This window comes from Hydractinia symbiolongicarpus, chromosome 7 (assembly GCF_029227915.1).
Source record: "Hydractinia symbiolongicarpus strain clone_291-10 chromosome 7, HSymV2.1, whole genome shotgun sequence".
Classification (NCBI taxonomy): Eukaryota; Metazoa; Cnidaria; class Hydrozoa; order Anthoathecata; family Hydractiniidae; genus Hydractinia; species Hydractinia symbiolongicarpus.
The window spans coordinates 5,937,611-5,963,874 of NC_079881.1; the positions used below are offsets into that span (position 1 = coordinate 5,937,611).

Consider the following 26,264-nt stretch of genomic DNA (forward strand, 5'->3'; position numbering starts at 1 on the left):
CAATCGTGGTCACCATATGCTGGGACAAGACAACGAATTTCGAAGCTCGCCACCACAAGTAATTGCGTAGGCTCATTCTATATTAGATTCACACATCTTGAACTTGTCAATGTTCAGAGTGGACCTAGGTTATTTGGTAAATACAAAATTCTTAAAATGTGCTAATTGTTGCTGACGTCAGCAAGGCTATTAATCACAAATTTCGAGGCCTTTGTGGTCCCCGACGTGAATTATTTCGGTGTGCGGGCGTGCTAAAGAATGTGACTAGCAACTTTTCAATCCTCTCTGCCTGGCCTACTTGTGTGCAAAAGTGGCGACTTTGCAGCCTGCCGGCTGCAGAGTATGGACTATTTGACTGTTTTGTCCATATTTGGATAACGAGTAAAATACTGCCTTAGTCTCAATATTTTTGTCCACGATTGTAGGTTCTACATCGTCCCCAGGGCTCTTTGATTTGCCAGCGAAGGCGGAATCTTTGCCTACGGAAAAAGATAGATACAGCGCAGCTAGAATGGACGCCCGAAACTTATCCAGGCGAAAATCTAAATCCTCGTTTTGACAGATTTTTTTCTGCAATAAGAATCCTAACAGTGCAACAAATTTTTTATTATCCAATGAACATACTTTAATTGAAAGTTTATTTTTTAAAATTCAATTTTTGATTATTATTGTAACTGTAAATCATAGCTAACTTAACTTGCATAAACTTCATTTCTCTATAAGAACAATTTTAAAAGAAAAACAATAAAAACAAAATAAGAACAACGGCAAGGCTGAAAATTTATCTATTTTCTCTGAAAAACAATTTGGAAAATATCTTTAAAGGTGGCAGCAAATTATTTTTTACATAATCAGTTACGGATTTTAGAATATTCTACGGTTTTGTTCCTCCATTTTACTCAGTCCTCTTCAAAGTTCAGTACTTTTTCAGATTATTGGTAATGACGGGAATCTTTAAGCCGCAGGGTTTCTTGTTTTCTTTTAATAACAATCTCTCTGAAATAAAGACATGGGGAGGTTGACCTCGCTGCTTTTAAGATAAATCAGTTTTAACCTTATCATAACTTCTAAATTTTCAGAGGATAAAAGTGGGAACACGAGTTTCCAATCGTCTTTAGTATGTACTAACCTTTCGGACAATTAAATTGGACGCAAACACAAAACATTTTGTCAGAAATCAGATCTTAATTGTGACAATAGCAAGAACTTTGAATTTATTTTGTATTGAAAGTCTTTTTTCTATCTTTACTGGAAAGTGCACCTGACACTTATTTTCACTTTCACTGGAAATTTATTTTGTGGATGCCACAAAATGGTTTTATGTTCAACCCCCTTTTTAAATATTCCTATTTGACATTTACCTGTTCCCTGTAATTTTCATCTGTTTTCTGTTTTTATTTGTTAAGAAAAAACTGCAAAATATACAATAAGCACACGATAAGTAGAATAAAATTTTTCTACAACTTCAATTATATTTAAACAGATATATACATAAAAAACATATAAATATATATATTAACTTTTGGTAATGAAAATAAATTATATTACTACGAAAATACATTTTAATATTTTCCAAGGAATTTGTTGTAAGTCAGGTTACGAGAAATGTCTAAAAAAATTTTATGGGGGTAGCTTCCTTCAATTACTTTATTTTGACGTTTCTCACGACCTCTATGTCCCTACTCCATTTATTTTACCATAATACGAGAAAATAAAAGTGAAAAATGGAATATTTTAAAAAACTCTCTTACATAATAATTTTAGTAAAAATCAGTATCTTTTTCACCCATATAACATATTTATACGCATTCCAACAACTTACTTCACGTCACTCTCTCTGTCAAGTAGAACTTAGAACTTTGAAATATAAAAAAATTTCCAATTTACATGAGATATACGAACGAACGTCTAAACAAAAATATATATATATATTACCATTAACTGTTTTTTTTTTATTAATTTTAAACGGTTTATTTCACAAATGCTTAAAATTAAACACAAAATGCGTTACAATAGGCCATTCGTTTATTTCCAAATTTCTTGGAGGCCGTTTACACGAAAGCTAGTATCAAATCAAACGGTTAGAGTCAATTCATGATGTGTTTCTTAGAGCTATATGCAACACTTCTGCTGAAGTAAAACTTTTTTCGGAAACCGGTGCGAAATTACAGTCTGCAGTTAAAGTTCGATTTGCGCACATGACAAATACGAGAAAGTTTTTTTTTCAGTCTTGTGTAAACATCGCCTTATACGCTTTTTCATTTCTAAGAAATTCTGCTTTACTGATTGCAGATTTGACAGAATAATTTAGAAGCCGTTGCAAGGTGAACGATGCAATGACTTCTTATAGTTACCTCATTGTAGAACAGTAGAAACTTCACATTTCGGTAAAAACGGTAGCTAAAGTCTGCATTAGCTGACAATTGCAAGAATGGCTGGAAAGAAAACAGCGTCTACCTACAAGGTGATGAGTCCTGCGAAACGAAAGAAAGCTGTGGAAGAGTCATTGCAGCGCAAAATGAAGAACGAACACAACTTTAAAAGTTTGCAAGAAGAAATAAAAAATGTCGAAAAGGAAAAGAAAATTCTCGACGCGGAAGAGAAAGAGTTAGATGAACGAAAAGAAGAGCAAACGCAGATGAAAGAAACGATGGAGAAATATCGAAAAAAAATCAACACTCTAACGTACGTGGGTAAATTCAGCATTCATCGAAATCGAGAAAAAATCACGGCAACGATGAAGGATCTAAGAAATAGCAGCGCCATTTTACATAATCTAAACCAGCGTATTTCCAAACGCGAGGCTGCTTCGGGCAAACATTTGACCAATCTGAAAGCAGGTTTCAACACGTTGTTGAGAGAAAATGAAAAAACGAAAGATATTTTATTTCTGCTCCAACCGGTCGTGCAACCACGTGATAGAGAGAGGTATGAAGAAAGAAAAGAGAAATTAATAAAACAAATAAGCAATCTACAGCAAGCATTCGATACCATAGTAAAATTGGAGATGGAAAAACAACAGTCTCCTAATTCACATGCTAGTAACATAGAACATTTTATAACGTCAAAACATGAAGGTATGTTATGTTAAAGCTTTCCTAAAACGCTTAAATAAAACGTAAAAAACACGTGTGGTGAATTAATGAATGATTGCTCCTTCTTTACAGCTCTGAAAGCAGAAATAAATCGTCTTCATCACCAAATCAAAGTAGTCAATGAAGAATTGTCGCAAATGACGGCACTCGTCGAGCAACGTCGAATAGAAGTGGCTAGTATGAAGACGGTCATAAAGAATCAATCAAAAAACAGCTTTGAGGACAGCAAGTCATATAAGGAAGTTCTGGAACATAATAAGAAACTTCAAGCAAAACTGGACGAGTTTTTAACTCGAAAAGACGAGATCACGGCTGAAACACGGCGGGTGATGGACCAAATGGAAGAAGAAAAACGATGCCGGTATGAAAAGTCAGAGAAAGAGATCGAAGTAGAGACGTTGATTGCTCGATTTCACGACGAACAACAACGAGAAAAGGCAAGAGAAGTCGAAGACAATAAAATTATCGACGAATTAAAACGACAGATTGAAGTACAAGAGGAACATCTTGAGAATATGTGTGCAGTATCAGCGAAATTAAAAGAACAATGTCGAAATGAATACAATGAATTAAAAGATCTCAAACATCAAGCCTTTGTTGTTGGTAGCGAAAATCAAGCCATGCTGAAAGTGATTTCAAGACATGTGCAAGAGAATTTACACAAATTACCACAAGAATATTTTAACTTGTGAAAAATTCATTGCGTAAACTATTGTAATTTTATAACGAGTCATGTGACCAAGATGTTGATACTATACATCATATATATTGACGTTTGTTGAATCTCACCATACATAACGCACTGCTTATTATTGGAAGCAAGCACATAAACATATGATCGACTTTTCTGTGGATTACCTTAAGGGAAAGGAGTTTTCGCGGCGATTTTGTCGCTTATTCACAAAATTACACTTTTTAGAGCAAATCACAAAATAGTTCGGCAAATGTTGATTAATAGAAAAAATAAATTAAAAAAAAAACCCTTGTATTGTGCAGAACATTTTCGTGTTACCAATTGTTTAAGGAAATATTTAACATGCAAAAATAAAAGTACTTATTATGCAAAAAACATTCCGTAAGTATTTTCATTTCAGGTCTTTCAGAGACAGCCAGTTTGAATCTGATTTCATCATCGAATCATTGGCATCCTTAAAAAATCATCCTTGATTCGTTCATAGGATGCAAATTTTAAACATAGATACTGTACTTTTCTTTTTGTTGGTTATGCGAATCTGATATCAATATAGTCGCGCAAAAAATAAGGGCGTAAAAATCGAAGGCGCATGAAATTAAAGGATGGTTTAATGTGTAAAGAAGGATCACAGGAAAGAGAAGAAAACTTCTCACCTCATAACTACGCCTCAGTCGATTCTTTATCAGTATGATTTTCCACATTCGTCGTAATATCTTCATCTTCGCCATTTTTCGGTTTCTCGTCCATTGTTTCGCCAGGTAGTTGATTTTTCGCCAGCGCCTTTTGTGCTTCAAGGAAAGCATTATATCGGTCGACATTTTTCGTTTCGCGTTCTTTCAACTCGGCGTTAATTGACGCAAAGAAATCTTGTTCCGCTTTTGCAATCAAATCTTCATGTTCTTCTTCGCCTCCCTTTTCTTCTTCTTTATCTCTACAGACCAATCGATATAAAGAAATTCCCTAGCGCTTCCTAATCATACCTCACACATCCTGACCAATAAAAAACTCAACATTTCCGGCTTTTTTGCAAGAAAAATATTGACCAACTGTGAAATCAAGAAGATTTTAAACGAAATTTAGTTAGAATATGTTTTGACTGTTTACGCTTAGCCATGCGGCTTTAGGCCCACACTCGGATATGGGCCCAAACTCAGATTTAGGCCTACTGGGTAAAATTACGAGACCATTTTATACCTCCTTGGCAAAAGGATAAGTACAGTTGACTCCTTCTAATTCGAATCTCTATAATTCGAATATTTCTATAATTCGAAAGAGTGCTCAGTTACCGTCAATTTTCCTTAAGAAACTTTTATAAAAAACTTACTACAATTCGAATTTCTTTGAAATTTTCTCTAATTCGAAGACTTTTTCAGTCCCTTCAGCACGATTCTCTGCCTAATTCGAATTTTAGAGTCTAAACAGGGCTTTGACAAATTCGAATGTTTATCTAAAATTCTAAAATTGTCTTTCGAACGTTATTTTTCAAAACGTTGCTCTTGCACTTGGTGATGCAACTCGTATTGTCGAAAGAGATCGTCTCTCCAATGTAAAGCAATCAAATATTCAACAGAGTTTCTTTTTTTGTGCAAACTATGAAAATATAGATTGCATGAAACTTGAATTATGTTTTCTTAATTTTGAAATTAACGTAATTTCTCTCTGTAATTCGAATTTTCACTCTCCGAAGCTGAAGTTCGAATTAAAAAGTTTTCCATAATTCGAAATTCTCTATAATTCATACAAAAAATTTTCCTTGTGGGAATTCGAATTAGGGAGAATCAACTGTAGTCCGTAAATTTTATTTCACTTCATACAAAGCTTTCTTAAAAAACTATTATTTTCAGCTGTTTCTTCGTCTTCTGAAAAAAGATATATATAAAATGACTTGAAACCATAGACGGGTAGTAACTTTGCAAATAAGTGTTATTTCCTCTGAAAGTTAAGTACCAAATTTTTTACCACAAAACATAATTACGATTAATCAAAAGAAGAAGTAAAAGAGATGTGATTTTAATTCAATTGATGATTTTAGAAATTTATAGCAGACACCTTTATAAAGTGAACACCTCTATAGAGCAAACGCCTCTACAAAGCAGACACCTTTCCCAAGCTGACACGAAAAAGTGTTCGCTTCAGGGGAGATTCCACTGTACCTTACTGTATGCATAAATGCCACTCATATTTAATATCATAGAAAACGTCTAAAAGCAAATATACCTTTCCTGTTGACTTTTGGAACGTTCTTTTAGTCTCATCTCTCGATGTCTTGCTTCTAATATCTTCTCCCGCTTTGTTTCTCTTTCAAACATCTATGATGGAACAGATGGACCATACATTCGAAAGATCAAATTTTTACTTAATAGGCGACATAGTGTTGAAAACCATGATTAGCGGTACATTTTTTGCTGGCAATTCAAGTTTTTTGACTGTTTCTCAATGGGAAAATTCTTACCTAGTGTAAAGCTTTTTTTTATTATTTTAACATTAAAGTTTCGAGGAAGACTTTTTAGTAGGTTTTGTGTGTTTCGATCATTTCGCGATATTTAATGAGTACAAAATATTTCAGAGCACTTAATCTACTGTATTCCAGCAAAAAAGTTACAAATCGTTTCATTTTTACTTCTATACACAAAATACACAGATCGCTAAAATAAAAAGTGCACGAAATATTTGAAAATATGCTATTTTCACATACTTTTTCACAGGGATGTACAACTTTTGGCTCTTTATGAACCTCTCTGTTCACATGTCGGCTTTACGTGAAAGATAGAGAGAGAGGACAAAAAAGATAAAAAATCTTACAGCGGACATTGTTGATTTTTCATGTCGCAGTAGCGTATACAAACTCTCTGAAAGTTCAATCAATGTTGTTGTCCCTTGGTGTGAACCACATGCCACCAGCCTGCCTTGATCTTGTACTCTAATTGAGTTTAGCGCTTCGTCGCAGACCTGTAAAGGGAAAGCATAACATTCACAGTAGTTAACTAACGTATTTACACATTCCTTTTATCAGATAAAACCACATAGGAATATAAGACTTGTATTACCAAAAAATTTAGAATGAATTATGAACATTAAAAAACATTCCAGGTTTAACTAGTTTAGAAGTCTAACATTATAAAGGGATATCTACTATATTTTGTCTACTCCGCAGCCCTGCAATTTCATCCCCTGCAACTTTAACATTCTGGGCCTTAGTCTCGTATCTAAGACCATGCATCCAAAACTCAAAGAATCGCTTGTATGTGATTATTTATAATGTTATCGAATATGTTAAAGTTAAAGAATACGTTAAGAATATTTTTTGGCTTTAAATTAAAAAGACGTCTTAAAGTGACTACAAAAAAAAACCACCGAGGAGCTTATTATTGTAATGGAATATCTATTCCGCAGACTCACTCAAATTCCTTTAACTTTATCATGAACGCCACGTACTTTACGTGAAACCTGTTGTTCCTATCTCGGAAAACAATCAATTTCCCTTTCTGCTTTTTTTACTGATTCACCATACAAAATCTCCTGACTGTCTTATGTACTTCAAAGTTTATATCACAGCAATTTTTGACAACATCCCCAAAAGCCACCTCCCACTCGTTTACATCCGGGAACAATAAAATTTCCTAATTTTAAGCAAACTTTTTCTGATTTTCTAGAAATGTGACAGAGGCAGTACGTTGAGTTATATATGTAAAAAAGAGATCACTTCAAAGGCAAAAACAAACAAACAAACAAACAAGCAAAGCAGATGAAGTCCAGTAGACCAAAGTGGATATTTTGTTATAAGACAACGAACCTGTATACTCAACGTAGGATCATTCTGTTTGAATAAATAATCCCACACATCCAGACATCCATCCATGCGTGATGTAAAAAACACTGCAGGTCGAGAAGGACTCCAACAACCGTCTGTTAAATACGCCATATGCTGTCTAAATGTAAGCAGGTGGGAACCAGGTTAATGACGTAATTTGTTTGCAAGTGAGAAGAAACTAAACTCAAGCACACAGAAAGACAGTGCTATCAGAGAGCCCTGCCTGCTTCCTGACATTAACAAATCTATTTTGTTTTGTTGTTATACATCCTCTGGTACAAACGGAAGATTCGTAAAAGAGGGTTATGAAGTGTTGTACTAATAAAGTTTAGCACATACTTGGTCCACATGATTGAAGATTCACGTAAATCTTCAGACCAGATCTAAAAATGTGAACATAAAATAAACAAGGTGCAAAAAAGTCCAGGAAAATCTAGAGTATAAATGAAAAATCTAGTTAATTCTTTTGGGCACCTGTTTCGCATTAGTAGACGTATCCAATTTTATACTTACTCTTGCTGTCCAATCACCCACTGTTAAGAAATTCTTTGGGAAGAATGGATTCCGCTACAGAGTAAAAAAAAGAACTGTATCATAAAGAAGTGAGAAATAACGATTATTGGAAAAAATCGGGTAAAGTGACTGATTTTAAGTTGCTGACGAAAGTATCTCCTGGTTAAAAGTATAATAGTATAAGTAAAATAAATTAATAATTTTTGACTAACTTTATCCCAATTAAAAAAACTATCGAGGACTTTACTACTGTTTTATTTCTTAGAGAATTGTTCAAATATTTTTCCTACTTAAGTAAATCTACTAGTTTTCATAATAAACTTTGATTATAAGATAGGGAGATATAACAGGAAAGAGCATAGCAATATTTTCTCTCTAAACAATTGGATATCTTTCTTTCTCATTCGACACTTCAGACACAGCAACTAATCTGTACATTGATGACTAAAATATTCCTCGAAAAATCTAAACCCTAGCTGTTTTTCTGATAGGGATTTTTATTGTCGGAAAATGTTGAAAATTTGTGTTTTGTAAAATCGCAAATTTAATTTCGTGTTACGAAAACCACAAAATTTTATTCTGCAAAATCTTTTAACAGTAAACTAGGAAATTTATTTCTGAGAAATCTCAACAAAATAGATCTTAAAAGGAAAATGTAAAACATGAACTCCACTTATTTTTAACTTCTAGATACTCATCCACCAAAGTTAATTTTCTGTGAAACTCGCTATTTTCTGTCGCTAACTAATTTCGCAAAAATGCAAAAGTTATATGTTTCTTTGGAACTTCTGACAATATAGTATTAGCTGGAACAATCCATCAGATTCTGAGGCAAGTGACTTGTGAAATGAAAAAAACATAGCCTTTAAATTATAGACCTGATCTCTATAATAATAGCTGTCGTCCGTCTGTTTGTCTGTCTGTTACGAAAACACGAAATGCGATATATAAAGGACAGGCGACCTCGTGGAATTTTTCACAGGGTGACTAGTGGTTTATAAACAATCAATCTAAAATACACACCTGTAGTGCATATATAGGTCCGTAATGTTGACTATACGATGCTACAATCTTATCAGCTGGTGATTTGGCTTTCCTGTTACACGACAACACAACACCTTGCTCAGTGCCCACCATGAATTTAGTGGGCATCGTTGGTTCGTAATCGAGAACCAATCCCCCCATTGGTTTGCCCTCCTTTGGGTTTTTATTTAAAAGTAATGATTCTGTGGGTTCACCAAGTTTACGTGTGTCCCACCAGTAAATATATCCATCGGTGCTTGTGGAGAAACACTCCGTTCCTACAGAAGAAATAAAAGTGTCCAAATAAAACCAGAAAAAATGTCATTAATCAAAATGTCATCAATGTACAAAATGCATCAACATTAGACTTAAACAACTGTTAAGCTAACCCTCAGATTCAAACCCTCAGCTTTATAAAATACTGCATTAACCAGGCTTTAGCAACACACAGGGGGTGATGGAAAAAATGGCAAATATACAATTAATTGGTTACAAACAATCACTAACTAGCAGATAGCAGAAACAAATTATTCAGTTGTTATACCTGTTTTAGATTGAATAAATTTGACATCAAAAATTGGATCACGGTGACTCTTCTCAATGGGGGTGACTTCAACTGGTTGTGAGCCTTTCCTGGTATCCCAATACCCTGTAATAAGGAAAGTCAAAACAAACAAGCTGTGGTAACCATGCTAAAGTCAACGAGTCAAATCAGCTTTTAACATCACTCAGTGTAATCAGTTATCTTCTAAAAGTTATTGTTTGTGACATCACCTTGGTAAATAAAACTTTTTTGTGCATGTCTGTGAGTACCCATTGAAAAAGAACGAAAATGATGGTCCTTTAAAATTAGTGAACTTGTTGAATACTGTTTAAGATGCTTATGAAAATTCGAAGAAGTTTTTTTCTTTTATTCAGCTCTAACATTCCAAAGAGAATACTTTTATAGCCTTTTATAAGTTTTTTGCATTTTTTTGCATCTCTTAGTCTTCATCCAAAAAAAAATAAAAAAATGCTACCTCAACAACTTAAAACTTCAGTACATACCAAGTTGACCATTATAACATCCTCCAACAAGAATGTGTGGATCCTTAGGATTATATTCAACACAGACAAGTGGTGAAACGGGTTTCAAGGTAAAATCTGGTTTGTTTGGATTTTCTAAGGAAACAAACAAGAAATGAACAAGGACAAAAAATCATGGAGGTTAATTCTAAACGAGGTTAAAAAGATTTTTCCATAAAAGGAATGTAAAAACAAAGTCTTTATTGCCACTTCAATTTATATTTTGTTTCTTATAAAAAATTGTGTTTTTTTTTGTTTGAATGTCAACACTTATGTCAAGAATTTTAACCTCACAATGAACCTGAAAAATAAGTATATAACCACAATGGCATACCTATGTCCCATATGTACGAATCTAAGCATGTATTTGGGGCTGTTTTTTGAAATTCTAAGATAGAATATGCAACAGCTAACTTCTGCGCTCCATCTGGGTACCAAGATATACTTGTGGCTGTTCGATTTATTTCATTGGGATCTCTTTAAAAGAAACAACAATAGAAACACAATATTGCAGAAGAGAGAGTACTATAAAAGTTTCATTTAATAAAATGGTTAGCAGAAATACAGTTAACCTTTCAATATAACAGCTACAATAGGACAATGGGATTATTATTTAACATAATACTCCTTATGTTACAGAAATAATACTTTACACATTAGCGTTGCAAGCAATCATTGCTAGGCTGAAATAAGACTGCGCTAAAAAACTGCACTACTCTACCTAATGTTCAAATAATACCTGAAAACGTTAATAGTTTTTGCTGATGGAGCTTCACAGCTTGAATCACCTGTGATGTCATCAAAGTATTCCTCATAAATATCTATTGCATTGTTTTGTTGAATACATCGTTCCATTACCTGAATATAATGTGGATCTATTTCTTATTAAAAAAAAGCAGTATATATCATTTTACTGTTCCCAAGATTAGGATAAAAATGAAAATAGAACACCTTGTACATTTAAACATAAGAAAAATAGAGAACCATAAGCAAGGAAGTTTAGCATGAGCATCCAGAGAAGCCAACAAACACTGTTCTTCAATTGGTGTAGATTTTCAATTAAAAGGACAAATTCATGATGTACGTTCATAAAATAATGAATATTACATATCTCTATAAATAAAAAGACTAAAAGCAGAAGAATGAAAAGTGAAAAAGATTAAACTCACATCTCCAAGTTGCAAAATTGTATTCATGTATATTTCATCCTTTTCAACCTTTTTTCTGTATCTCATGGTTTGTTCTATTTCAGCAGGATTGATATCTTTTGGCCACCCACCTTCAACATGGTTCATCCCTCTACTTTCTGATTCAAACCTTTCAGTGTTGACCTAGGGTTGAAAAAAATGTAAAGACACCACACACAGTTTAAAGGAGGGTTGTTGAAAAAATTATTCGATAAGGGGTCATTGTTTTGCTTTAACTAGAGTCCAGGAAAGCTGTCATTATAACACTGTTATTTAAAGATCTAACTACAAATCACTATAGCATATCATAATTGGACATTATACAATGCAGAATGAAATGAGATTTAGCTTGGCATTAGAAAAGGAAAACAACTTTCAATGCTGCCTCATCGAGGTCTCGCTCATTATTATACAATCAACATCAGCTAATTTAATTTATCAGCCACTAGATTTTAAAGCTAGAGACATAACCATTACTGAAAAGCCATATAAATAGAAAAAATATTATGTGCATAAACATCCAGCATAATTTTCAAACTAACTCAAGGGGCTTTGTAATATGGATTACATTACCATTACCATAGTCTACCATTTTCTTGTTAAAAACTAATGTCCTGAGTGAGTTATATATAATTGTCAAAATCAATGTGATATAGTAAAACGTCTACCTCATGTTCTGACATTTCTGGAACACATTGTATACCAACATGGCATGGATTTCTTTCAATGAAATCAGCAGCTAATTTTTCATCTGGCAATATATCTACGTGAAGTTCTGCCTGACGATCACCAAAATTGCATTGTCGTCCAAATTCAGATCGTTTTTTTGTGTATACGTAAACTATTTCCATGTTTAATATGCTAAAAAGATTGGATTGCTAGCGTTTTAAATGAAATAACACTTTAGAGGAAAACAGAATACAAGTTAGGCCATCTATATTTGAAAGTTTGCTTATAACCAAGCATCATTTTTAGAATTCGCAAGTGATAGCATCAGAGCGTGGATACTACCCTTTTTTGCAGGTAAAGTCAAAAATCACGGATCAAGGCTAATACAACTTCCACAAACAGAATAGTGAAGGGACGTGAGGGTGGGAGGATATGTAAGAAATTTTTTTTATTTGGAGAATATCTCACATTTCTGTTTAAAGCTATAAAATGACAATGAGCAAACTTTCAAATGTATATAAACTTACAGAAGTTTCATTGAAATATAGAAAGGAATAAAAATTAAAAATAAAAAGTTTTATAAATATTTTGTTTATTTAAGGTCATTAACAGGAATCATTTTAAGAGAAAATCTAACTTTTGCTGAAGTTCCAGCTCAATGTTTATGAATGTGTATGAAACTATTTTTTGGTCCCATTTGAAATACTTTGCGAAAAAATTTCAAGAAGAAAATTTTACAAGGAGCATATTTCAAAAAATTGTAGAAAAATATTTCACATGACACAATTCCTTTATTTTGCAAGAAAGTCTTTAATAAACAGAATACTTAACAATGGAGAGAAGTCACTTCCAGCAGTTAAAAATTGAAAATAAACATTCACAAATGGACCAGAAATGTTGTTCATGGGTGTAGATACCTTTTCTAAGCAATTCCTTTGATTTGCTCAAGTCTCAATATTAAGCAATGTTGCATTACGCCAGAAAACACAAAACATAGAGAAAATGCAGTAAACATTAATAAGATCTTTATATTTGTGTATTATATACAATTTGTTTCATACAGTGCAAATGCAGACTTTGTATAAGTGCATACATTTCATAGTTACTATAACTAATACAATAAATTCATGCTCTTCATACATAGGACTACCATCCCTATCCCTAAGCTGCGTCAATAAAAACAGTGATGAAACAAAATGTGAACAAATAAATAACTATTTGAAATAAATAAAAAAAGTAAAAATCCAACAAGATTATTCTGAAATAATTTTATTTACAATTTTCACTAATATCCTAACTGGTATGATTTTGAAAAATGGATAAAATCCGAGAGCAAAATTTTTGTTATAACCACACATGGCACACATAATATTTTTGAGACCAAGTGTTAAACTTCTGTCAAAAACCACCTAGGTACCAATAAACTATTTATGGAATGATCTAGAATTATTCAAAGGGGAGGTGCTTATTTAAGCCAGCTAATCAAATTTTAAGGACAGTTATTTGAGTCTAGATATTATATTTTTACAGTCATATGTACGACTTATACAAGATTTTAGCATTGTAGTATATAAAGAAAAAGCAACTTAAATTAGATACCAAATTGGGAAGTAGTATTAATCAAAACATGGAAAAGAAACTATAACCTTAGCAATGTGATATACACTAGTTACAATGGAGTTTTATATATTTTTTATGAAGTCTAAGCATTACCAACCAGGCTCCCATGTTTCTTCGACTTTGATTTTTCTAGGAGCTCTAACTCTAGCTGAAGAAGTGCGGCCAGATGTGCGTTTTGTGGATGCTGAACTAATTCTAGAATCTGCCAAGCTTTCGCTATCATAACTTCTCGTTTTTGAATTGACATATTGTGGTCTCACTCTTGAGACTGGCGCACTGACTGGTCTTCTTTTACTAGATTTTGACAAACGATCAACATGTTTTTCATTTTTTATATGATCAAACATTAATTTGTCACGACTTAAACCATTTGTTGGTTTCACAGCCTGCAAGCGATTCAATAATCTTAAATTCTCCCGTTCTATATCTTGCTGTTTCCTTGACCGATTGATAGAAGCTGCTGAGCGAACGCGAACAGGACCAGCTGGTTTCTTTTGAGTAGGAGTTTGGCATTTTTTTCGTAATATTTCACGGAGAAGTCTCTGGTTTTCTATGTCAATATCTCTGACTTGATTATTACTAAATGACATACTTAATTTAGCAGAATTGGAGTCAGCCACTGATTGGCTGCTAGAAGGTCGATTTTTAAATCTTGCTCTGCTGGATGAGCTTCTCATACTCATACTTGAAGAGAACGTGCTTGCTTCATTTCCTATATCACTGTCACTACTGGAAGAGTTTTGTCTATTGTACTTCATAACTGCAGTCCTTGGTCGTGACTTAACACATGTTTTGTTTTGTCCATGCCTCATTCTGTCATTATAATTATTTTCATCATCACGTTTTTGTTGTTCATCTTGATGCTGTTTTATCTTTTCTTCCTGATCATGAAGTCGATCACTAATATCTATAACTGCTTTGAGCAAAGAATCTAGGTTTACATGATCAGAATCACCATCTATAAAATTCTCTTTCTCCAGCCTAGCATTGTTTTCACTGTACTCAGTGTCTTTATGTTTTTGTATTGAAACATGCCTGATACCTTCACTTTCAAAGTCCATACCAGAAATATTTTAAATGACCTAGAAAAATCAGAACACAAACATATAAACTAAATTCTAAATACATATTTTGAATTCACATGTTTAATTATTAAAAACACATTCAGAAAAACACATTCTTTTGATATTCACAACTTATTGTTATGTACTATGTATTTGAAAAAAGATGAATTCTGGTAAAGAAGCTCATACATAAATCAAATTAGTTTTTAAAAAGAAATAAAAAAAAGTGTTTACATCTTTATTCTCTAAAAGTAAAGCATGGATAACATTTCACTACACCCAAGAGAAAACTAACAGCTGTGACAGTAAACTATTAACTTTACAATATTTACACGTATAAAAACATACAGTTGCCACTATTTTTAAATTCTGTTTTTCCATTAAAAATGCTGGAAAACTTATTCTTTACAGTCGCCAAAAAAGCCTAAAAGTTACGGCCAACGCTTTTTATTTAGACTGACTGACAAAAATAGTGAAGCCATTTCATTGTGCTTTTAACTTTAAGGCTAAATAAATTGGAAACAATTGAAAATAAACAACCTGGGACCAAAATGGGACCTATTTACTAATGCTGGGTCAACTCGCCTGTTTCGGAACAATATAATTTTACCATTGTTCTCCTGCCTGAGCAGATTTTTCCATGGGCCTTATTGACTACAGTACAGTCTGAATGTAATCTACCGCATACACGCTAATATCACACCTTTGCGTGGAGGACGGCAGTCGTTTGTCTTTTGTTATAATTAAATCCCTTGAGCGTTTTGCGAGTTTATATTTGTGTGTTAAAAAACGATGCGCTCGCAAAGAAATATCAGAGCAATTATATTTTTTCTAATAGCGAGATGCATTGTGTAAATGTATTGAGAAGCTATTCCCTTAAGTATTAGCGTGAAGTAATTAAATAATAAAAATCTTTCGCGAAGTCCTATAATACATTGCGCGAGAATGTATTGTTGATTTAATTACTTAAAAAAATTCCAGCGTGTTTAATCTAAGAAACATACGAGAAGCATTGTTCACAACTATTAAATGCAGCTTTTCGTTTTTAAAGTTTTAAAATACGATTAAAAAAACCTTTCTATCGCCTCTTTTCGATTTTAAACTTTTAAAAAGCAATCTAAAAAACATTTCTATCGCCGCTATTCGTTTTTAAACTTTTAAAATGCGATCTTAAAAAAAACGCTTATTTACTGCAATTAAAATTTTCAAAAGAGTTCGTGCAAAATAGATGGCTAAAATTGATCTTGCAACCTATTGTGAAACAATTGATCACTTGGGGTCATTGTTTATCCGCGAGGCAATTATTTTCTTAAAAAAACAAAAGCTATTGTTCTGTGTAACTATTCATGCGAGTTTCGCGTCTGCGGTAGTAATTACAAGAAAACGTAGAGCACAAAAAACAAAGTCAAACTAAATATATAAGTATTTCAGTAAATATATAAGTATTTCAGAAAAAACACAAAGAGGAAAAAAAAACCTTGTAGAGTTCAAGGCCTGCTTCTGCTCAATGCTAAATAATAACCATTTAGCTTTTGTTAGGTAAACATGTACTACAATGTAATAGATATTTTCTTATTATTACCTTTACTACTCCTGTGGAAAAATCCACTGAGGCAGGATAAAATTGAAAAAGAAGCGCCATTTGGATTTTTGATGATGTCAGCAACCCATCCACAAAAAAAGAATTAGAACCTTGTTTTTATGTTGCCTCTATTGTGCAGAGCTTAAACTGCTGATCAAGAAAATGTATATGATGCTTTTGATGAGTGGTTAGTGAGATATAAAACTTTTGCTGACGTCAGCAATGGCCCGTTAAAACACTAAAAATGTTTTTAGAAATTTGTATACATGTTTTTCATCATATATTGATCTTGAAACACTGATCAAAAAATGTATAGGATCATGTACTTTTGACAAACAATTGCAGAGATAATAGGGTTTGAATGTTTTTTGATGACGTCATTAACCCGTCCATTCCGAAATGGATTTGTGGATCCAGGTTTGGAAAAATTACTTAAATTAGTCCTACGTTGTCCCTAGTTACCAACGCGGTGAAAAATCATTGACGTTACCACCTCATTTCCCAGACTCTGTATTATTATACAGATAGCAGTAAACAATGCTGGCCTCTCAAAAGTTTACTGAAATAGTGCATTACATTGATACATAGAAAAAAGAATACCTTGCACATATAAGCCTTATCACAAAATTAGGTTTTAGTGACTTTCCTTAAAGGGATCCCAAGGTACTTGACCCTGTTACATAATATTTCAGTAGCGCTTTAATTATTACTTTCTGTTATAGCCAGAACAGATACATTTGCGCTTCAGAGTGAAACAAAAGCTCTCTACGAAAAATGAAGAAATTTTGAAATGAATCAGAAAAAAAGAAACAATTTCTGTGATTTAAAACAATTAAATTGCAAGACAAATTATGACGAATTAAACTGGTGTAAATAATAATAGTTTTGAATGATCATGTTTTTATTTAAAATACAGTGATATTTTTAAGCTAATAATATCACATATGATAATTTCTATGCTTCTGAGGCCATGTGATCGTCATTTTACAACAATATAAGTCAATTTTTAAGATTTCAACTGATCCATTTTTGTGAGTTATATATTTTGTGAGAAATATATACACCAAAGTGATAATATGATTTAAAAACAATTGGATCGTTATTCGATCTCAAATTGATCAGTGTTGTTTCAGCTCATATGGAATGGTGGTGCAAATAATAATAATAATAATACTTAGCTAAACAACAAATAAAAAATAATGAGTAAAGAAAATTTCCTGCATGGAGATGCAAAGAACAACAAACAAAGGTTAGAATCAATTCCTTCTGCTCAATCCTATGGCTACTAACTACACTAGATAGTACTAGATCAACACATGTGTCACGTTGTTGTTGTCCGAACACACAGGGTTTTGATTCACATGTCTCAAAATTAAACTTACCTTATTTGCTAAAAAGATTATAATGATGTCTCCAGATGTACAAATCAAATGCTAGACAAATATCAAAGACCAATTTCAGGACAGGGTAGTTGTATCATTTCATTGTTGTGTGTAGCTAGTGTTGTATCTTGCTTGCCTCCTGTCCCTAGGAAACCGTCTATTCAAACCTCAATTTTTGTTGTTGCATACCCAGTAGGCATTTAAACCAAGTTTGTACCGAGTAAATTAACTAAAAGATTTCGTTCCGCCCACTTTATTCCCTACATTGATTTTATTAGAGTTGAATAAAATAATTTTAAATTAACTTAAGAAGCATAAACTTTATATAGAAACAACTAAAATAACATGCCTACATCTATATCATTTGCCAATAGCTATATCATTAGATTTGTTGCCAACTAGGAAAAATTCCTGTTTGCTGATATTGCATTTTAAATTCCCCAATGTGGGTACGCGTGAACAAGCTGTTGATCCAGGCCAGATTACAATAATAATTTAGCCTCTGATCGTAAGTATTCAAATGAGATTCGGCTTCCGTAAATTTCCTCTTTCGATTTCGTAAACAAATGTGAACGGACGCGAAGTGCCAAGTGCTCGAGTAGACACGTTTAGGTATCTTTTGTATTGATACATAGCTAAGTGACATAAACTAAATGAGTTTATAGTGCTGGTGTTTCCACTGCCTAGATGAATACCTGAGGAGGACAGACCTTATACGAGAGAACCTTGAAAACCAACCAAGGGAACCTATGCATATCCCCATAAACCTATCGGAATCACCATTGCAAAATACGTTAAAACTTTCTTAGGCTTGGCTGGCATTGATATTAAGACGTTCAGCACCCATTCTACAAGGAGTGCGTCTACCAGCAAGGCAGAGGACATAAGCGTACCTATAAAGACAATCGCAAAAGCGGCAGGCTGGAGAGGCCTTAGCACGTTTGCAAAACATTACAAATTGCCCATAAGCAAGAACTTTGGGAACGCACTTCTTAAATGTTTATAAACACATTTACTTGCGTTAGATTCTGTATATATATATATGTAATAGACATGTACCGTTATGGTACATTGTGGCATTGCCAGGAGTTATAACAGACAAACCATAAATATGTAGTTCTGTTTAATCATATACTGGTCCTCGCCCAGTTTTTACTAAACTGTTTGTTGAATCCAAAATAGGTGGCTTTGAAATCTCATTTGAATACTTACGATCAGAGGCTAAATTATTATTTACACAATTAGACAAATGAATTAATTATTTTTTACACAATTAGACAAATGAAATGAAGTTTAATTAAAATAATAATTTAGCTCTGATCTAAGTATTCAAGTGCCCACCACCACTCCCCTAACACCTTTAGCACTATTATTCACTATTTTGGCCTTCACAATGGGTCTTTGAAGCAGGAAATTTACGGAAGCCGAATCTCACTTGAATACTTAGATCAGAGCTAAATTATTATTTTAATTAAACTTCATTTCATTTGTCTAATTGTGTAAAAAATAATCAAATCTGCTTGATCATTTACAAGTGGCTAGTTAGTTATTCCAGTGTATTTTTATTAGTAGTGCTGCCTGTAAGATCTGAGAAAAAATAAGCTATGTATGTATCAATTCTCGCAAACGTATGGCGCGCTATTTAATAGCATTTGTTGTGGCAGGAAATAGATGCTAGATTTGGTGAAAAGAGGTCTCTTTTTTGGATTTTTTCTCATTGAAACATCGTTGAGGTATAAACTATTATCGAGTGTATCTAGATTGATGCTGTCTGATTTATTTCAATTCGTTTTAAGAATGCCTTTTTGCCCAATCTTGGAACACACCCTGGCCGTAGATTAGTGGTTATAGCTCTCGTACTCTGTGCGGGAGACCGGGGTTCGATTCCTCTTGACGGCGATTCAACACGGGCGAGTGAATGTTACTATAGCCCCTGGTTAACCCAAGCCATGTGAGGGAAATTGGGAAGATGGCACACTGTGTGGGCTGTTGGATGTTGCAGGGAGTTGTCTAGTAGAGCGCGCGGGCTCTAATTGGGTCTACGTAGCTCAAAATGAGCTTTAAATACTCTAGGACTCTCCATCTAAGCCATGGCCCCTCCTGGAAATAATAGACAGGGTATATCCCTCGATATTTGTGAGGCTAGCCATGTAAAATATGCACATCTATCTATCTATCTATCTATCTATCTATCTATCTATCTATCTATCTATCTATCTATCTATCTGGACTACCCAAATGTATAGACTTAGCTACATTTTCAATCTTAGAACAATTGTGGAATGGAAAACAAAGAGAACAATAAAATTTTAAGACTGCACCTCTGGAGAGGAGCTTTAAATCAAAACTTTTCTTGGCAAATCAAAAAAATTTTGTGTGTGTACACATACCCCAAATATGATTTTTTAATGGGCCTGAGGAGAATGTTTGTTGAGTCTTGCAAACAACAGAGCTTGTGCAGCACTTCCCTTCTTTAAAATCCAAACTAAAAGGCGTCTGAAGATGGGCCTAACATGCTCTCCTGCCCAATCCTGTGACTCCCTGCTTTGTCTTAAGACTGGGTATTTTTATGTCTGAAGATTGGGTAGTGTCCTAAAAGATTGGGCGAATGACAGAATGAATTGATAAATACTTTGCTTCACCTAGTACCCCATCTTTTTTCCTGCCACGCAAATATCTAAGCTGAAGAGAGCTTACCACTGAAAATGTAAACAATGGAATTTGTCTATAAACTTTGAGTTATAAATTATAATACAAGTTATCGATTATATATATATATTTGTACTAAGTTATCAATTATAATACTAAGTTGTCGATTATATTAACATTGTAAAGTGCATATTTGCATGTAGTGGTCTGCAGTGTTCTGCAGTGTCCTTCATCTTTAACAACTCTCTTAATCAATCCTATCATGTAGGTTCTGTTTTATGGTCCTCAGGCTGATCCAGGCCAATTCGGACATCAGTATTCCGATTCTTGGAACATCTAATTTAGGCACCTAAAATAGAGACACATAATTTCAAAATGTTTGAGAATTTCTTTATTTCTTATCTTCTGGATATTTTTAGAGTTTTTAGAAAAGCACAATCGTTAATTAAAAATTTAAAAAAATCACAACACTGTTTTGGCAAAAAGTTTTTGTTTTTAAATTGAAATCCTTCAAGGTGCCTTATTGTTTGAGGTTTCCACTTTAATTGTTCATCCGTGAATGTTGGTGGTCATTGTTTATAAATTTTTTATTTTGTATATCAACAGTGTTTAGGGACATTTTAAGTTTCTTTTTTGGGGCAAACAAAAAAGCAGCTTTGAATATTGGCAGCTCTATATTGTTTAAGTGCTAAACTTATACGTTCAAAAGGACAGTGTTTTTGCATTTCAATTCTAATAAAGGAAGCTCAATGTGCAGAGGAAAAATAATGAAAAACGAAGATTTCTTGAGAAAATATTGAAACTTAGGTACCAATTCCTTCAGCCTTAATATGAGAGTATTTGTTTAAAAGAAGTTAGGCTTTTATATTCAAATATAGCTGGTTTTTTGTTGTTGTTTTTAAAGCAAGCTTTTTGAGAATTGTGATGCCTTGATGACCCATATTCTTATATTGAAACTTTGTTTATGTTACTATTGGTAACTTTGATATTTCAGTTTACTACTTAAACTTAGCTGGCAAGCAGTTGTAGCTTATAATAATGTTTTTTCAATGACCACTATTGAATAAGATCTTTTTTAGGTTTTTAAAAACCACTGATCTTTTAATTACTGTTCTGTACTTCTTGTTAGATTTTAACAACAATATTTGTTGTTAAACAACAACAATATTTATTCAGGATCTTTACAGGTACAAATGCTGGAAAATGTCAAAGTCGAAAGCTGGTATATTTGTTGCAACTTCTTCAGCTGTATTTAGTGGTTACTATGCTACGAAACACTTTACAACAAAAATCCGCTGCCTGCAGTCTGTGACATCTCCTGTTGAGGCCAATGCAATATTTTCTGAGTGGATATCAAACTGGTTTAAGGGAGTGAAGATAAAAAGTCCAACTTTTAAAGTACCAGGAGAATGTATTAAAGTTTTATCCAAGCCCGAAGAGTTTTACAAGACTTTGTTGGTATTTTTATTTTATATATGTATATGTGAACCTTAACATCTAACAATGGCCGAATAACCCAACACGAATAAATGTCCAAAAGTGATTAAACGTTCAAGAAGAATGTAATAAACATCAATTCTCAACTAAAAATTCATGCTTGAGAGAAAAAAAACAGGCTGAAATCTTAATGACATGTTTATTTAAACCTTAATTTTAATAGTTAGTAATGATTTAATAGTTAGCTCTTAAAATATGTGAATTGTTTCATTAACGTTGAAAATAAAATGTTTGGACATCAATTTTTTTGTTAAACTTATTTAGCAGCATATTTAAAGATTTTTGAATAGCCTAAGTATATGCCCCACTGCACTTAGCAACAAATCTGTTATGTTCTAAATAAACACCCTTTTCATGTACACACATGCTTAAAAAGAGGCATAAATAAAATTTCAATACTTTACACACCCAAGGTATTTAACTTTTTATTTTTCATTTAAGCTAACTCTATGAGTTGCTAGGGTGAGTTTACACTAAATGTTTGTTTAGGTTAGATTTTTTTTAATTTTTAATTAGCAACTTTCATCCACTGCTACTTCAAGAATAGTATTGGCTTCTCTTTACCTGGGCAATGGAGAGAAAGAACAAGTTCTTGTAAGTAAAAAAGCTGCAACTCATTTATTTTCCAATAATGTACTATTGTTGTACTACTTTATTACCAAAAAAACACACACCTGGATCATATACGTTTTTGTGGTATAGGCACAATATTACCAGGGGGAATACACGCCTCTAAGCAACAGTTGTACTATGTTGGTATTCCACCAATGTACTTATTTCGGATAACAAAGACGGAATGCTGTTTTCACAATTTTTTAATTGTTTCTTGTAGGTTGATACGATCCACAAGAATCTGAAATCTCTTGAAACACCGTTTGAGTTCAACGTTTTACTGGAGTGCACTCGTGGCTCGCGTGGTGTAAAAAATTCCAGGACAATGCTACTACCCATAGTGCAACAATTTCAAAGTACTACCAATGTAGCCCTGTTCCATACACCGAATCTACGTGGATTGCTAAAAGCCATTGTACCAGAACGTTTTAATGAAACAATCAATGTATCTCATTTGAAAGTTTACTTATTTGATGATACTCTTGTGTTGAGTGGGTAGGCGGTTTATACTGACATTTATACTGATGATAAACAATGTTAGTGTAGGTGTTGGGGTCTGTGTTAACCATGACATTTTAAATGATGTATTACTGGTCTGCTATGCCAAGAGCAAGCATTAGCTTGAGATGCACAAGGATACATTATTCTTTTTTGTCACGTTATCTAAGAAAAGCTACTATATCAAGGCCGCATTTACATGAAAGCTTTACTTCAAGCGAAATTCTCATGTAAACCATGTCTATGATGTTTGTACTATATGATGAAATTTTCGTAATACTAAAAGTTATTTTATTTTGATATTATTATTTTTAGTGACAATACTAAATTAGAAGTTTGCTTTTCTTTCTAGTGCGAATTTGAGCGTTGATTACTTCACGAATCGTCAAGATCGTTACATCATATTTGAGAATTGTAAAGGGTTATGTGACTACTACCAAGATCTGGTCAAGACTTTATCTAAATTCTCCTTTTCCTTACAACCTAATGACTCGTTAAAATTAAGTTCGGACTTTTTGCATCACCCTTACAAGGGTTCGAAGAGGCTATTTAACACTGAGGCTAATAGGCTGTTAACTGAATTTACAAAGCGGCACGTTGGAAAAACTTTGGAAGAACATTTCTTGGAATTAATCCAAAACAAAAGCGAAAGTAATGACACCCTTGTGGTTCCTTTGTTACAAATGCGGACAATGAGGATAGACCAAGATGAACTTGTCACAAGAAATATTTTAGCTTCGGCACCTGAAAATACGAACTTGTTATTAGCGACGGCCTATTTTAATCTCACAAACGATTATTGGAATGCCATACTTAAATCGAAACCGAAAGTGGATCTTATTATGGCACACCCAAAAGCCATGGGTTTTTATAAAGCCCCTGGTATGGCAGGTAAGCTTCTTATTTTATTTTTTTCTAGGGTTGCACTGGCTGACAGAATGTCCACACCTAAAGTTTTCTAAACCTGAAATATTGACCCAAAAAAGTCGTAAAATATAAAACTATACCAACGGCTATAAATTTACGTATAATACTATTTTTTAATCCTCTTTTCAAGCTCTATCTAGCTACACAAATAGTTTCTTGAAACAGTAACTTTAAAAAATCCACTTTGCTATGCAGGGGAAGGACTGCATAAAGTTGCAGTTTTTATATTCTATACACAGCTGCAAGTATATTTGCTTTTCGCGATCAATTTTTTAAGTCGTAATTTATAATTTATAGTAATTTTCTATAGTATATTAGAATTACTGGTTTATTTGTCAACCCCTGTACTTGCTGAACTGAAACTAAACTCTTCTAACATTGTACAATTTGAAAGCTGTAGCAGCCACCTAGCCGGCAGACCCAGCTAGACTTGCACTCAATTTAAAATTCGTTTTCCGATAACCAAAATTTTCTAAATCAATGCATTGAATTCCGTCATTGGATAATTTCAGGCTCTTATTCGTTTTTTGTACATGTAGTTGTTAAAAAATAAAATTTGAACATGCCAGGAGCGGGCCGATTGTTATGCCAATAACATTACTATTAACTACCTTATTCCATGAAATTAACGAGTCAAGAAATTAACGGTCATGAAATTAACGCGGTTCGAAATTATTTTGGAAATGGCATTTAATCAACGCGGTTGAGCAAGTGTTTTTTTCCAAAATGCATTTAATGAACGCGAATTTGAGAATATGCGATATCACACGAAGCAAAAATTACGGCAACAGTGGAATCCACGGTTGTTAAGCGGTCTCCCCTATTACAAGGCGGTTTGGAAATCGTAATAAATGTTCGTTGTTTAGAAATTTTGAAGAAAAAGTGCTTTCAGTTAATTTTTCACTTGCATCAGAGTATGAAGATAATACAAAAGCTATTTTAAAAAAGATCGCTGAAAAAGGGAACACCGTTGAGCTATCGTTCGATAAGGAGAAATAGTAGAAAATTTGATAAAAAAATTGTATGTTTATGTATTTTAGGCTTTTATATATTATCAAAAGTCACTAAATTTTAATTAACGGTCATTAAATTAAAGCGAATTTTAAAAGCCGCATTAATGTCACTATTTTCGTGCACACTTAGGTCAGGTAGAGAGGGTGTAAAATTCGCCATTGGTATGCTTTAGCACCTGCACTACGAAATAATTCACTAAGGTCGCTAAATTCGGAAAAATAAGTCGTGTTGACGTCCGCAACAATTAGCATGTTTCAAGAGTATTAATTTTCCTAAATAACTTAGATTCGAAGTTCTAATTCTGCTGTAAACATTAACAAGTTCGAACCGTGTGACTATAATATCGAAACAAACAATGTAATCGCTTGTGGCGATAAAATTCAAAATTATCCGTCCAGTTTAGTTATATTTCACCATGATTGCTGTGGTGATTAGTGTAATGATCAAGATCTTTCTAGTAATTTCACACAAGCAAATTTAAAATAAACATTCCCGAAAATTAAAATAAGTGCAAATTAATCAAGTTAAGTGAAATTCTCTGTGCTCATTGTTTTGCAGGATTATTTTGAAAGTACTGTTCCTTTTTGTTTGTTTTTGTTTAGGGGGTATACCAAACGCTTATAGTTTAATTTCCAAACGAAGATATCAAGATCTAGTAAATTTAAATGAAGTAGAAAGAGTCCAATTTTTAGAATTCCATAGACCTGGCTGGACATTTCACGGAAAAGGTTTGTGGGCATTTATAGAATGTACAACTAGTAAGAGTGAACACAAATTTCATTCATCACCTTTTCTGACACTTATTGGTTCTCCAAATTTTGGTAAAAGATCTGTATTCCGTGACATGGAATCACAAGTTGCTGTTTTGACACTAAACAAGAATTTGATGCAGGAATTGAAAAAAGAACGTGACCGGATGAAAAAAGATACAACCCAAGTTACCATAGCTACCTATAATGAAGAAGAACGGAAAATCGTCTGGTGGGTCTATCTCATAGCAACGTTCATGAATGAATTGTTTTGAACAAAAGTAAATGTCTTCATTTCGCTTGCCACACAAAATAATATTTTTAAAAAATAACTTTTTACACAAAACTGTTTTTATATATTAGTTAGGTGCATATGTTTTGAATTTCCCTTAATAACATAGTTGAAGGTCAATATAAGGATTAAAAAAAGCAGGAAATGACTACCGCTCTGCAATCGCCTGTTTTTTTTGTGACTGCATTTAACCCAACTACCATGGTAAATGAGTCGACTATAAAAAGGTCGGAAAGATTTTAGTCAGCAGAAATATTAGCCACTTTTTTAACGACCAATTTTTCAATAATTATTAAAGTCGATAAAAATGATTGATCAGTA

General features: G+C 33.2%; 4 protein-coding genes across 4 annotated transcripts; 2 read left to right on the forward strand and 2 right to left on the reverse strand.

Annotated features, from left to right (window-relative positions):
* Positions 1-1,442: 1,442 nt before the first annotated feature.
* Positions 1,443-17,881, reverse strand: LOC130648919 (dynein intermediate chain 3, ciliary-like). The gene is made up of 15 exons (XM_057455048.1): positions 17,706-17,881; positions 12,057-12,249; positions 11,371-11,532; positions 10,941-11,059; positions 10,536-10,678; positions 10,184-10,297; positions 9,681-9,785; positions 9,137-9,414; positions 8,114-8,167; positions 7,940-7,983; positions 7,583-7,718; positions 6,592-6,738; positions 6,007-6,098; positions 4,443-4,720; positions 1,443-1,908 (listed from the first exon to the last, which is right to left on the reverse strand). Exons 2-14 carry the CDS (start codon positions 12,237-12,239, stop codon positions 4,450-4,452), a joined length of 1,848 nt encoding a protein of 615 aa, XP_057311031.1. The 5' UTR covers positions 12,240-12,249; positions 17,706-17,881; the 3' UTR covers positions 1,443-1,908; positions 4,443-4,449.
* Positions 2,432-4,226, forward strand: LOC130648442 (synaptonemal complex protein 1-like). Its single transcript, XM_057454494.1, has 2 exons — positions 2,432-3,077; positions 3,168-4,226. Exons 1-2 carry the CDS (start codon positions 2,432-2,434, stop codon positions 3,785-3,787), a joined length of 1,266 nt encoding a protein of 421 aa, XP_057310477.1. The 3' UTR covers positions 3,788-4,226.
* Positions 13,767-14,738, reverse strand: LOC130648443 (cilia- and flagella-associated protein 97-like). Its single transcript, XM_057454495.1, has one exon. The coding sequence runs from the start codon at positions 14,736-14,738 to the stop codon at positions 13,767-13,769; it is 972 nt and encodes a 323-aa protein (XP_057310478.1).
* A 389-nt stretch (positions 17,882-18,270) lies between the features above and the next one.
* Positions 18,271-25,997, forward strand: LOC130648920 (CDP-diacylglycerol--glycerol-3-phosphate 3-phosphatidyltransferase, mitochondrial-like). The gene is made up of 6 exons (XM_057455049.1): positions 18,271-18,317; positions 18,393-21,812; positions 22,368-22,445; positions 22,684-22,958; positions 23,314-23,852; positions 25,505-25,997. Exons 2-6 carry the CDS (start codon positions 21,558-21,560, stop codon positions 25,924-25,926), a joined length of 1,569 nt encoding a protein of 522 aa, XP_057311032.1. The 5' UTR covers positions 18,271-18,317; positions 18,393-21,557; the 3' UTR covers positions 25,927-25,997.
* The last annotated feature ends 267 nt before the right edge of the window (positions 25,998-26,264 follow it).

What these genes read in the sequence shown, in the direction of transcription:
- LOC130648442 (XM_057454494.1), top strand. Translation starts at nt 2,432, where the DNA reads ATGGCTGGAAAGAAAACAGCGTCTACCTACAAGGTGATGAGTCCTGCG. An exon ending in TATAACGTCAAAACATGAAG is followed by an intron (nt 3,078 to 3,167) that starts GTATGTTATGTT and finishes CCTTCTTTACAG; the next exon opens with CTCTGAAAGCAGAAATAAAT.
- LOC130648919 (XM_057455048.1), bottom strand. Translation starts at nt 12,239, where the DNA reads ATGGAAATAGTTTACGTATACACAAAAAAACGATCTGAATTTGGACGA. An exon ending in TCTTCAATCATGTGGACCAA is followed by an intron (nt 7,719 to 7,939) that starts GTATGTGCTAAA and finishes GCTTACATTTAG; the next exon opens with ACAGCATATGGCGTATTTAA. An exon ending in AAAAATCAACAATGTCCGCT is followed by an intron (nt 6,099 to 6,591) that starts GTAAGATTTTTT and finishes GTTCCATCATAG; the next exon opens with ATGTTTGAAAGAGAAACAAA.
- LOC130648443 (XM_057454495.1), bottom strand. Translation starts at nt 14,738, where the DNA reads ATGGACTTTGAAAGTGAAGGTATCAGGCATGTTTCAATACAAAAACAT.
- LOC130648920 (XM_057455049.1), top strand. Translation starts at nt 21,558, where the DNA reads ATGTCAAAGTCGAAAGCTGGTATATTTGTTGCAACTTCTTCAGCTGTA. An exon ending in AGTTTTACAAGACTTTGTTG is followed by an intron (nt 21,813 to 22,367) that starts GTATTTTTATTT and finishes ATTTTTAATTAG; the next exon opens with CAACTTTCATCCACTGCTAC. An exon ending in GATACTCTTGTGTTGAGTGG is followed by an intron (nt 22,959 to 23,313) that starts GTAGGCGGTTTA and finishes TTTTCTTTCTAG; the next exon opens with TGCGAATTTGAGCGTTGATT.